At 35.9% G+C, this 12,405-nt stretch overlaps 1 protein-coding gene across 5 annotated transcripts in view; it reads right to left on the reverse strand.

Moving 5' to 3' along the window:
* The window catches only part of LOC105487639 (leucine rich repeat containing 49), a 208,178-nt gene that overhangs the window by 114,966 nt on the left and 80,807 nt on the right, over positions 1 to 12,405 (reverse strand). For 4 of the 5 annotated variants that reach the window (XM_011751153.3, XM_024794735.2, XM_011751149.3 and 1 more), the window contains one exon: positions 10,845 to 10,906. In XM_011751153.3, coding sequence (XP_011749455.2) covers positions 10,845 to 10,906 — 62 coding nt within the window. Of the gene's footprint in view, positions 1 to 10,844; positions 10,907 to 11,020; positions 11,114 to 12,405 lie in introns of those variants that run through there. The other variant, XM_071101129.1, reaches the window with a different exon arrangement.

Below are 12,405 nucleotides of genomic sequence, written 5' to 3' on the forward strand. Positions count from 1 at the left end.
ACCTGTCAGGATGGGTATTTTATCAAAAAGACAAGAGATAAGTGTGGGTGAGGATGTGGAGAGAAGAAAACCCTTGTACACTGTTGCTGGCAATATAAATTAGTACAATTGTTATAAAAAAGAGTATAGAGGTTCCTAAAAATATTAAAATTAGAGCTACCATATGAACCAGCAATTCCATTTCTGGGTATATTCCAAAGGAAATAAAGTTAATATGTTGAAAAGATATCTGTACTCCCATGTTCATTGCAGCATTATTCACAATAACTAAGATACGAAATCAACCTAAGCATCCTTAAATAGATGAATGGATAAAGAAAATGTGGTATATACGCACAGTGGAATACGGTTTAGCCTCAAACAGAAGTAAATCCTGTAATTTTTGACAACATGGACAAACCTGGAGGATATTATGCTAAGTGAAATAAGCCAGGCACAGAAAGACAAATACAACATGATCTCACTCATATGAGGAATCTAAAAAAGTTGAACTCAGAGAAGCCGAGAGTAGAATGGTAGTTATCAGGGGCTATGGTCATGTAGGGTGATTGGGGAGATGTTGGTCAAAGGATACAAAATTTCGTTTCGACGGGAGAAATTAGTTCAACATGGCGATTATATTTAATAACAATGTATTGTATACTTGAAAATTGCTAAGACTTCAAATGTTCTTTAATAAAATCTTTAAATAAGACTTTAAATGTTCTTATTACAAAAAAAGATAAGTATGTGAAGTAACATATATGTTAATCAGTTTTAGTCATTCTATAATGTGTATATATACATATCTCAAAACATTATCTTGTATACCACAAATATATACAACTTTTATTTGTTCATTTTAAAAATGTTTAAAAACACAAAACCAAACAATGCCCAGAGACTAGCTGACAGTTCTAAACTACTCTTTAAGATATTTCGGGGTGTATAATTAAGTCACTGTGATACCTTTCTGTGCATCCAGGATAAACAAGCCTAACTGTTTCACTTCCAGAAGCATCCTCCTTATGGAGAATCCCAGCTTCCTTATTGGCATGCAAGCAAATTTTTAAAGAAGAAAATAGCCTCCTCTTTTAACCAAGCCCAGTGCCCTTAGTGATCAGGCAATTATTTTCCTTCCTGAGCAAGCTGAGTTTCATCCCTACAAAAAAAAAGTCATCTATAATACTAAAAACAAATATAAAGGAAATAAATTCACCCCATCTAATAACCTAGACAGACATATACACACACCCACACACAGGTTGTTAAATACAGAAATAATGTATTGTTGATTTAAAGGGAATTAATATTCTTTAAGTACCAGACAGGTAAATGGCAGAGATGATATACAATGATGACAATTCGAAAATCTGGTAGATAGAGCTTGCAATTTTTGCCATAACAGCATCAGACTCACCTTCCCAATGTAAACAACTATGAAACTGGACAAAATACATGAAGCAGATGCTGAACAACAGACAGCTCAGGGCTGTGATACTTGGGAGAAGACAGACATATAAAAGCCACATTCATCTTGGCTTTCTGCCTGAAGATACTTTCCAGATCATAGCACAGGGAAGGGGAGCTAGAGAGAGAACAGAGGTGTCACTGGGTAGATGAAATAGAAGTCAGAATCTGGGTCTGCTGAGGCTACTGGAATTTGGGTGAAGGGGAATGGAGAGGAGGGAATCTTGTAGAGAAGGAACTCCAGAAGTCTGCATAGGGGTCTCTTGAGTATTTGGCTAAATATTAGGATGTGGGTACACAGGGTGTAATTCCACAAAGCCTAGCAAAATATAACTATTGAGGGTCTGTGAGATGAAGGGTATCTATGGGTCACATGGAACTAGGAGACACTGCAATTCCAACCAAACAGAGTGAACAGACATCAATGACTACCCAGATTATATATCTGAAGTCCAAGAACGGCCATGCCTTAGGTGTAAGGCGACTCCGTGTCAAGAAACAATGTGAATATTTTCATGTTTCTGCATGGTAAGGGCTTTCTGAGCAAAGAAAATTGGCACTTTGATTAAAGGGTGACTGAATAGATAGGAATGATAAGAGCAACGTGGACATTCAGGCCGGGCACAGTGGTTCACACCTGTAATCCCAGCACGTTGGGAGGCCGAGGCAGGCAGATCATCTCAGGTCGAGTTTGAGACCAGCACGGCCAACATGGCAAAACCCTGTCTCTACTAAAAGTAAAAAAAGTAAGTCGGGCATGGTGGCGCACACCTGTAGTCTCAGCTACTTGGGAGGCTGAGGCAGGAGACTTGCTTGAACCCTGGAGGCGCCGGTTGCAGTGAACCAAGATCGCGTCAGTGCACTCCAGCCTGGGCGACAGAGCAGTGAGACTGGGTCTCAAAGAAAAAAAAAAAGAGTAATATGGAAATTTTTCTCTAAGTACTATGTGTTTACATTTCAAAGGGTATCAAAATGTGGAGCCATTTGCTTACATTCCAAAAGATTATTGGCTAAAACACCTTTGACTTTTCTCTTCATAGAGGATTTGTTTACATTAGGAAGATAAGGTCTCAGTTTCTCTCTGTGTTCTCTCTTTCTTTCCTGGAGGGGAGAAGGTGTAGTTGTGTAAGCAGCTTCTACATAAGCTTCAAGATTAATAATTTGGGGTTTCTCTCATGTACTAGAGGCCCCTCCTCATACATGCAGGTGACATATGCATTTATCACATAGCACCATGGGAAAAAAATAATGGAGCATGGGAAACTAACACAAGATATTCTGCAGGTAAATAATCAGTCTACCTTGGATACACAAATCTTGTGTTTACTGTCATAACAAAAAATATATATATACATATGTTACAGTAAGTAGCTAGCCAGGCTTGAGCGGGGCTGGAGAGGGCTCCCCAGCAACCAGAAATGTCAGGTGACCTTCAGGTGATGGTCAGGCAGTTGTTACACTGTTTCTCTAAAATAAGAATTGGTTGCAGCAGGCACCAGGGAAAGGCAATCTCCTAATAGATAGAAAAAACCCTGAAACTGATCATTAGTAGCTTCCCAATAAGATCTACTGATAATTAGTAGCTTCGCACTGGAGTTGGGCCAGTGGGTTCAAGCATGTGCATTAAGAGGCAAAATGTCAGAGTTTAACTGGTATATGACCTTCTAGGAACAGTTGACTGGTAAGGGAAGAATGCCTCAAGTGAGCATGTGTACAACTCCAGTAAACACACTGTGCATGCAGCCTCTCCCAAATGCAGGCAGGCCACTGTGCATGTGGACAGCCCACCGCAAGGGAAGAATCAGGGGAGAAGGGATGCAAGAACTGGGAAGTATGCCAACGTACAAAACTCTAAATCAAAGGCCAAACTGGGCACTTGATCTCTCAAGTTGCCCACTTGGCCCTCTTCCAAGTGTAATTTACTCCCCTTCATTACTGCCCTAAAGCTTTTTAATAAACTTTCACTCCTGCTCTAAAACTTGCCTTGGTCTCTCTTTTTGCCTTATACCCCTCAGTCAAATTCTTTCTTCTGAGGAGGCAAGAACTGAGGTTGCTGCAGACCCATACAGATTTGCCACTGGTAACAGATATAAAAACATATTACTCTAGTTCTATAAGAAGGATCACTTTAGATCTTCCTTTAAAAAAAAAAAAACTAAACTAAACTAAAAATAAACCTCAACAGGATCAACCTGATTCTCTAGTAGTTATCAAAACAAAACTCAATAATCCTTAAATCTCTCAACAGAACATCCACAATGCCCAGAATACAATAAAAAGAATTGCCAGATGAGGAAGAAGCAATAAAAATTGAAACATACATTAACGAGGAAAAAAAGTCACTATAACAGTACCAGAGATGACACAAATGTTGGAATTAGTAGATAAGAACTTTAAAACAGCTATTTTTATAGATTTTTAAAATCTATACAATCAGGTAGATATTTTTGCTTCTGACAGAGGGCTATCTTACCTTTGCATCAAATGAGTTAGGAAACAGCTGAAGCAAGGTCTCTGTTTTTCTCTCCCAACTTCGAGTTGTCCCGCCTTTCTGGACCAAACCAATGTATTTCTTAAATGTATTTGATTGATGTCTCGTGCCTTCCTAAAATGTATAAAACCAAGTGGCACCCCGACTACCTTGTGCACATGTTCTCGGGACCTCCTGAGGGCTGTGTCATGGGCCATGGCCACTCATATTTGGCTTAGAATAAATCTCTTCAAATATTTTACAGAGTTTGACTATTTTCATTGACACTACCTCAAATACCTTTGGAAGTATTTCTATAATATAAGTACAAGAAATGCACTAGGGGAAACTAGTTACATATCTTGTTTCTAAGTGGATTTTGAATTTAATCTACGTATACTTTGTTTCTGAATATTCTTTGAATTTCCATGCCTTTGTAAAACAAAATACAAAGAAAATCATAAAACGTATGTTGGTCTCAATTTATCATACTTGTTTATTTCTGAACCTAGAAACACCACCCAATATGTAATCATGAGTAATTTTAAGGCCCTTGTCTTTAATAATATACACCAACATTTTTCCTGCAACTTTTAGAACCTTCACATGAATAAAATCCAAAGGGACCTTTGGTACATCAGTGTTTTCAAAACTGCTACCTCACTGCCATGAATAGCTATCAGCCTCTTAACTATGTGTGTGTGAACTCAGACTGACACAAGGTATGCAAGCAGCCTGCTCCCAGGCCTTAGATTAATTTTAGTTCAAGAAGCCTTTTTTTTTTTAGAAAAACTCTCTCTCTCTCTTACACACACACACACACACACACACACACACACCCTTTACAATAATGAAAATGGTGCCTTACAATTATAGAAGAGTATCTGGAAAATTTCCTGTGAGTTTGCAATCATATATATATTTATAAGTTGGTTGAGAAGGTACAGGTAAAAAACCCTCCAATTGACTCATAATGTCCATTAAAGAAAGGCAATCTTTTAGTAGAAAACAATTACAATTTTGGAAAGATTTAATTTCAACAACATTTTATAAAATGGAGTTGGAGAGCACACATGGTATCACTCCCCACTTTACAATGTTATAAATAAAATCCATGAGAGTATCTGTATGTATTTTTGTACTTACAGAATTAATGCTTTAAATGGTTATAGGTGCTGATATAAGGAAGATAATTAAAGAAGGTATGTAATAATAATTTAAAAAGTGACTGCTATACATTAGGTTTTTTTGCTTTTTCTCTGCTTCAAAGGTAATGCAAAAGGAATACAACAAATATAATATAGGGTCCCCAGTTTCCCCATTACCTTGTACATTGGCCCCCTTTTCTTTCCTTTTTTTTTTTTTTTTTTTTTTTTTTTTTTTACTGTCTACTACCCCTGCCCCACGAACTCTGGCTCTTCAGTAAATTGTAAGGCTTGCGGAAAAATCGTCCTCAGAAACTATCATTCTGATGTTTATTGGGACCTCATGCAAGAGGCATGAAAACAGGAAAACCCTCAACAGTGAGGGGTGGTTAAATCCAAAAACTGCTGCTTAAGATAAAATCACAAGGTCACATACTCAACTTTTCAACAGCCTATACAAACTCTGACTCTGTTTCAGTCACAGAGTCACCTGGTTTTCAGGGGCCCCCTAATAATACATCCGAATGAAGCCTTTAACCTCTGTTCCTGTCATTTATATAATTTCAAGATGGCAGTAAACTCTAACGCAATTTAGTAAATTAGAAGATATAAAGCAAATGTATTCTGTTCATTTTAAATGCTAGTTTAAAGCAAATAAACTTATAAAATTTACAACTGTGCAAAATGCTATAAAGATGTGTATGGCATATAAAGAAATTGATTTCTAATGCTCATTTACCTCTACAGAAACATTAATAGAATAATCTTACAAGTGTAAATGGCAGTAATGCTGGTTCCCTTAAATCAGAAGAAAATCTCCAATGTCTTCAATCATACTGCCACTTGACAAGAGTACGTGGTGTTAATATCTTGCCTATATAGTCAATAATCTGTCTAGCATGACATCAGCAAATACATTTGAACTAATAGAAATAAGAAGTCATTTTGACTATAATACAAAAATAAAACAATAAAACAAAATAAAAATTAACTAAACTAAGTAATCATTAACTTGTGTAAAAAAATTAAAATAAGACTTTATATTAGAGTATAAAGCATTACAACCAGAACACAATCATCTATAACAAACTGAATGTCCTAAGAACAATGAGGAAAACAAAGTTAGTTCATTTTAAACATACTTCTATTTTATAACATTTTAGAATAATTTTTGCTTTTGATCTCTAAAAGGAAAAACAGCACTTTAATAAAGTAGCATTGAAATAAGATACAATGAAAAACTATAGAAAAATTATTTTAGTATAAGTGCTATGTTTCAAATAAAATAAATTTCGACCCAATAATTACATCAGCCCTGAGGATGGTCAAACAAATTGATCTTACCTCAACGTCTATTTTTCTGAAGTGGTAGAACATATCTGTCATTAGTTGTGAATATCTCTTTTCACCTATTTTCTAACTGAAAGAATTCAAAAGCTGTAGCTAGGCCCTACAGTCAGACCTACTAAGGCACTACATGCCACCTTACCATACTCGGAGGGGTTTACTCACAAAGAAGGAATAAAGCAGCATGGATGAAAACAAATGCCCCTATTTTTAAATCTTGTTTTTGTGCCCATTACATTATGCCCACCACATTTAGAAAAATGCAATTAAATGTTTGTCTGAAGGTGAATCACACATCAACCACTTGGTAAACCCCTCAAGAGGAGTTCAGTAGATAAATGGGTACTGATAATGAAATTTCCTTGACAAGCATGTAGTCATTTCTCAAATTTAAAACTTAGCAGATGGTCAGAAAATATCTGTCAATAGTTGATTTCCTCTGTTTAACTCAGTAAGAAGATTTGCATATCATTGATTATCTGTTAACAAAGGAAAAGTAAAGGCATTCTAACAGTATGCTGCATACTAGAACGAAGGGAAATGAATTTCCGTCAAGCCAAAATAACATAAGTGACATGTGCAATCCTGGAAGGTACAGGAGTAAAACCTTATATCTCATCTACAGGAATACTATCTAACAACTTGAGCTCATAAAAAATATCCATATATTCTGAAGGTCAGTGAAATAATTTCCTCCTTAAAATATCAACTAGTACTAAATTAGACACCTGCAGGGCAGTTTAAGTTTTCCTAAATAGAAATAGATTCTTTTCTAGAAATATAATTGATATAGGGTGATTTATCAAGTTGAAATATAGCTTAAGAAAAATGCAAAGAGAATGATTTCCTGATAAAGGTAAAATTATACACCATTTTCAGCAAAATTTTGAAAATAGCCTAGAGGATTATCTTGACTTGGAGAATAGTGAAGAAGGAAAAGTCACACCCCAAAGCGTGTGCTTCAGTGACCTTTAACCATACTATATGTACTAACAAAGGTCATTAGAGAACTTAAAACAGCATTCCTTCCTCAAAACAAAAAAAAAAAAGAGAAAGAAACCTAGTTTAAAATTTTCAGTGACATCATAAAGAAAAAGCTGAGTCCAAACAACATTGTCTTACTAAAGTAAGAAAAGAGGTATGAGAGGTCACCCTGGCAGAGAATTTTATCAGTGACATAGGTTAGAAATTCCAGTACAAGGTGACAATAAAAAGCAACACTATTTTTGTCAGTTTTGTTGTTTTTAAATGCCTTACAGAAAATGAACCTCCTTAATGTCTATATCCTGGGGCACACCACACCCACCACCCTACCCCTGATACACCCCACTGCATAAATAAAAGGTTTAGTTTCTCTAGAAATTATGGGCAAGATCCTTACTGACAAATCAGTAAACTAACCTAGAATCCCAAAACAACTGCCAAGAGAACTTTGATTTGCTTATGGCTTTAAACCTCACAGGTCCACGCATTAAACACAGACTAAATGACCTAGTAATAACATAAAAAAGGACATACCAGAGTTCTTAGATCACACAGAAAACTATTTCCGTTTGAGGAATTAAATTCTTCTTATAAATCTTTTTTTTTTTTTTTTTTTTGAGATGGAGTCTCGCTTTGTTGCCCAGGCTGGAGTGCAGTGGCGCGATCTCAGCTCCCTGCAACCTCCGCCTCCTGGGTTCACATCATTCTCCTGCCTCAGCCTCCCAAGTAGCTGGGACTACAGGCGCCCGCCACCACACCCAGATAATTTTCTTTTTGTATTTTTAGTAGAGACGGAGTTTCACCCTGTTAGCCAGGATGGTCTCGATCTCCTGACCTCGTGATCCACCCACCTCGGCCTCCCAAAGTGCTGGGATTACAGGTGTGAGCCACTGTGCCCGGCCTCTCCTTATAAACCTTTTAAATATAGCTAGTAACACCTGTACTAAGAACACATACATGCTAGATGCTGAAGAGGGTGTAGTGAGCAGTATAGACATATTCTTCTGCCTTTGTCAAGTTTACAGTCTAACAGAAGGGACAATATAAAATGAAAGTACAATAAACTCTAACACTGCAATAATAGTGGAAATATAGGAAGCTATAAATGCATGTAGCAAGATCTCACAGAATTTTTCAAATTTTTTCATCTAACCCACAGTAAGAAACATTATTTACATTGTAACCCAGTTTCCACATTGTCTATAGTAAAATAACATACATACATATGCATACATAGACATACCCATATATAATTAAAACTGGAAAATTTTTATGAAACAGTGTATGCTCTTAAAATGTGTGACAAATTCTGATATTTTCCATTCCATTTTAATTTACCTGGTTTTAAATCACTAAATTGACCTTAGGATCCCTATATGGGTTTTGACCTGAAGTTAAAAAACACAGACCATTGGTATTTTTAAGTCAGCTGCATTTTTAAAATAAAGGTACAAATTCCTGAGCCCTACTTTTAAGTTTACTACTGAATTAGGGTCCATGATAGATAGGTCCCAGAAAGCTGGGACTGTAAAACCTGGCAACTCTATTGTGCCAGGATATAGAAGAACAATTGTGCCTTGAATATATACTGTAGCTATCACTACAGGTTATCTGACAGCCCAGCTATCTGAGATATCTGTATCTTGAGTAAAGTTCACAGAAACGTTTTCAAAGTTGCTCTCTCTGATTTTTCCCTCCTCAGATCTAATATATTCGTTATACCACCTCCTGGACCACAAGCGTCAACAAAAACAGAGCAGGAAAGGCACTGTGCCTCAAAAGCAGATCTGCTGGAAACACTAGAGGATGGTATACTGTGAAAGCTATATAAAAACACAGAGAAAGCAATCACAGAGAGAATAAAAGCCTCAAAATTGTTGGCTGACTTCTATCTTTATTTTCTTGAGAAATCACACTTTTTAAAAAAGTTATAAATATTAATCTCATTAATCTTAACTTTATTTTGCTGGGTGAGCGGAACTCCTTTCCAGGTTGGGAAGAAAGTTTTCCAGATACAGGCAACCAACACCAACTTCCTACAGAGCTAGGTGTTTAGGAGTTCAGAAATTCAGATATCCTGGGGACCTGGGAACATCATAACCCCTATATAACCAAATTTACATCTCTCTTTAAATTACTCCCCATAAACAAGAAGCAAAAGAAGTAATGAGTTCCGCCACAGGTGGGGGGAATCTATAAGTTTGTAGTATCTTAAACAGAGAATATTTCACATATTGTAAAAATGAGAGACTATCTCTTCTCCAAAGAGTTGTTCATGATTTTTAGGAAGAAATTCCCTTAAAAAAAAAAGAGTGACCCTTCCATTGCCATTGAAAAGAAATTCTACCTCCCCAACAAGATAGAATGGCACCTGGAATGTCACATTCAAAATACACTAAGAAGAATATGAAAAGTCTATCAAAAAACTTTAATATTTTTTTCCCACAGAAGAGAAAAAAGAGAAAGGGTAACAGTATTTTCTTTAAAATAATGTCTATTTGCAAAGCTCACTGTCTTTAGATAATTTCTATCTTTTAGAGACATAGTACAGGATGATTGGGTTAAAACAAGTCTGATGGCAGATATGCAAAAAACATGCCAGCAGACAACACACAAAAATTAAACTGGTTTTTAATACACAAGCATAGACCTGGAGTTCAGAAAAAGATACGCTCTAAATCTTTTTATATATATTTTTTACCCTCTTATAAAAGCAGATTCAAAGAACAGCCTTAAAGTGAAACTAAAGAACGGGGGGGGGGGGGCATGAAAAAGCCCAGTTCAAACTAAGTGGCTCCTGGGAAGGAGGAGAAGGAAAGAATTAGAGAAAAAGTAGGGGCCCTTTTGCATTGAAAAGTCTTACTGTATGTCTCAGCTCCAATTCTAAATGAGACATCATCTCAATATAAAGGATAATATACTTCAAATCGTTAGAAAACTAAATGTATACATTTCTATATTCTAATCCACTGTCTCTTAGCAGCATTAATTTTAAGTAGAGATACTAAGCTAGAAGGCAGTTTGGCCTAATTAGCAAGTGGCTCAGTGACAAATATAGCCTGCTGTATTAAAATTGCTTAGTAGCTATACAAATTGTAGCTGATAATTTATGAAAGAAATTCTAATTCAACTGACCAGTGCTGTGAATGTCAAACAAAGGACAGCAAAATATATGTTGAAATTTCCATGTACTCATGTTTTACAAAAGGACAACTCTAAAGCATAATTAAATCAAAAGCACATGCTATATTAATTTCATCATCTTAGCATTACAGGCAAGAATACACACAAGAGCTTTGCTTTTCCACAAAGAACTTTGTCTTATCATTTTCTAATTTAAAATCTTCCATGCTAGTAAAATTCTCCAAGGTATTTCCAATCTTAATCTAAAGTGCTAGAATCCATACAATCAAGTTATAATAAATGACAACTTGAGAGTTTCCACTTACCTAGATATATTGTTGAAGCTGAGAAAGAGATGTTGGAGGCAGGGCAAATTATCCACATCTCTCTGGAAGAAAACAGAAAGCAAAAATTAATCAGACGAAAGAAAAAAATACTATAAATATCTTCTTGCTAAGCTATTGAAATATATAATCATTTCTATTTACTGCAACATTGCTACCTCACTGATTTCTACTGGTCAGTGAGCTCCATTCTCCTCCACTGCAGATTAAATGGGAGGGTTTCAGTACATCCGCAGAACAAGCTGCACCACTCGCAAGGTAAAAAGCACTGAGGAGACAGGGAGAGATGCTGCTGCTAGCCTCTTTAAGCATGCTTTTGGGAAAGATGCCAAAATGCTACTTCAGCATTTCAACTGTAGCACAAATACAGTATGATCAAACATTTGTTAAAAAATCACTGTTAAAAAGAAGCCATTCAAAAGCCTTAACATTTAAATTTATACAGTTAGCCTTCTAAACAATAGTGAGAATTTTAAAGCTATTTAACTCACTATTCTGAAAACCTTGGAAATAAACCATCAGTTACAAATGAACCAATACATTAATGATTCTCCCATAAAACTAAAAGCAAATAATGGTAAGTGTCACTGAAGGGCACTGTAAGGGCAATTTCTCATCCAAGCTCATATCAGAGGTTCTTACAATAGGAAATCTACCCTGTCATATTTATGTACACCACTCCAAAAACACACCACTGCTGTTTAAATACAGTTAACCTTAACAAATATTGAATTGTTTAGGACCAAATTATTTTTAAAAAAACACACAAATAAAAAATAAGTAAAAGCTACCTAATCATGAAAAGACATAAACCTTCTGAAAAGATTTATATATAATGCAGTAACAGAATCTTACAGAAGCTTCATAATTACCAAGTCTACAACCTTATTATTCGCCTAGAAAAGTGACCAATTGAGGTTATTGCAGGGGGAGAATAAGGGTGTGGTGGGAAGGTGGCCCAGGAGTACATACAGTCAGTCCCTAGAGGCTGAGACAGGGAAAGATTCCAGTTACCCTGACTTCCAGTGCTGTGCTCCTCAAAGTATTACATACTGCCATGTCTCATATAAAATGTTTTTCAAAGGCAGCATCATTTGCAGTAATTCTCAGTTATATTAATTTGAATAATACAAAAATAAGTATATTTGACATGTTATTGTGACCAATATTTAAACCTAAATCAAAACTTGTTTCACTGTTTCCATAAATCATCGTCTTTCTTTCTCCCCCTCCTTTTCTTCCCTCCATTTGAAAACTACCATTTCTAAGACCTGAGTAAGAGTTTAGGCAAGTGCATTAAAATAATTGACGAACCTAGCTTTTCCCAAAATGCTGTATTTTTTTGTTATTAAAAGAAAATATAAAAGTGATAGAATTATGACAGAACCACTTTTTAATGGTTTTTCAGATAGCAAAGGAAAAATGAAGCTGCCTTGTTTTTCTACCTTCCCTATGTACTATTCTCCAAACTTCTCTCAACCCTTTAGACCCTAAACAGTGTAAAATCAATACAATAGTCCATGATCAAAACACTGGCTATGTA

Source organism: Macaca nemestrina, chromosome 7, assembly GCF_043159975.1.
Source record: "Macaca nemestrina isolate mMacNem1 chromosome 7, mMacNem.hap1, whole genome shotgun sequence".
Lineage (NCBI taxonomy): Eukaryota > Metazoa > Chordata > Mammalia > Primates > Cercopithecidae > Macaca > Macaca nemestrina.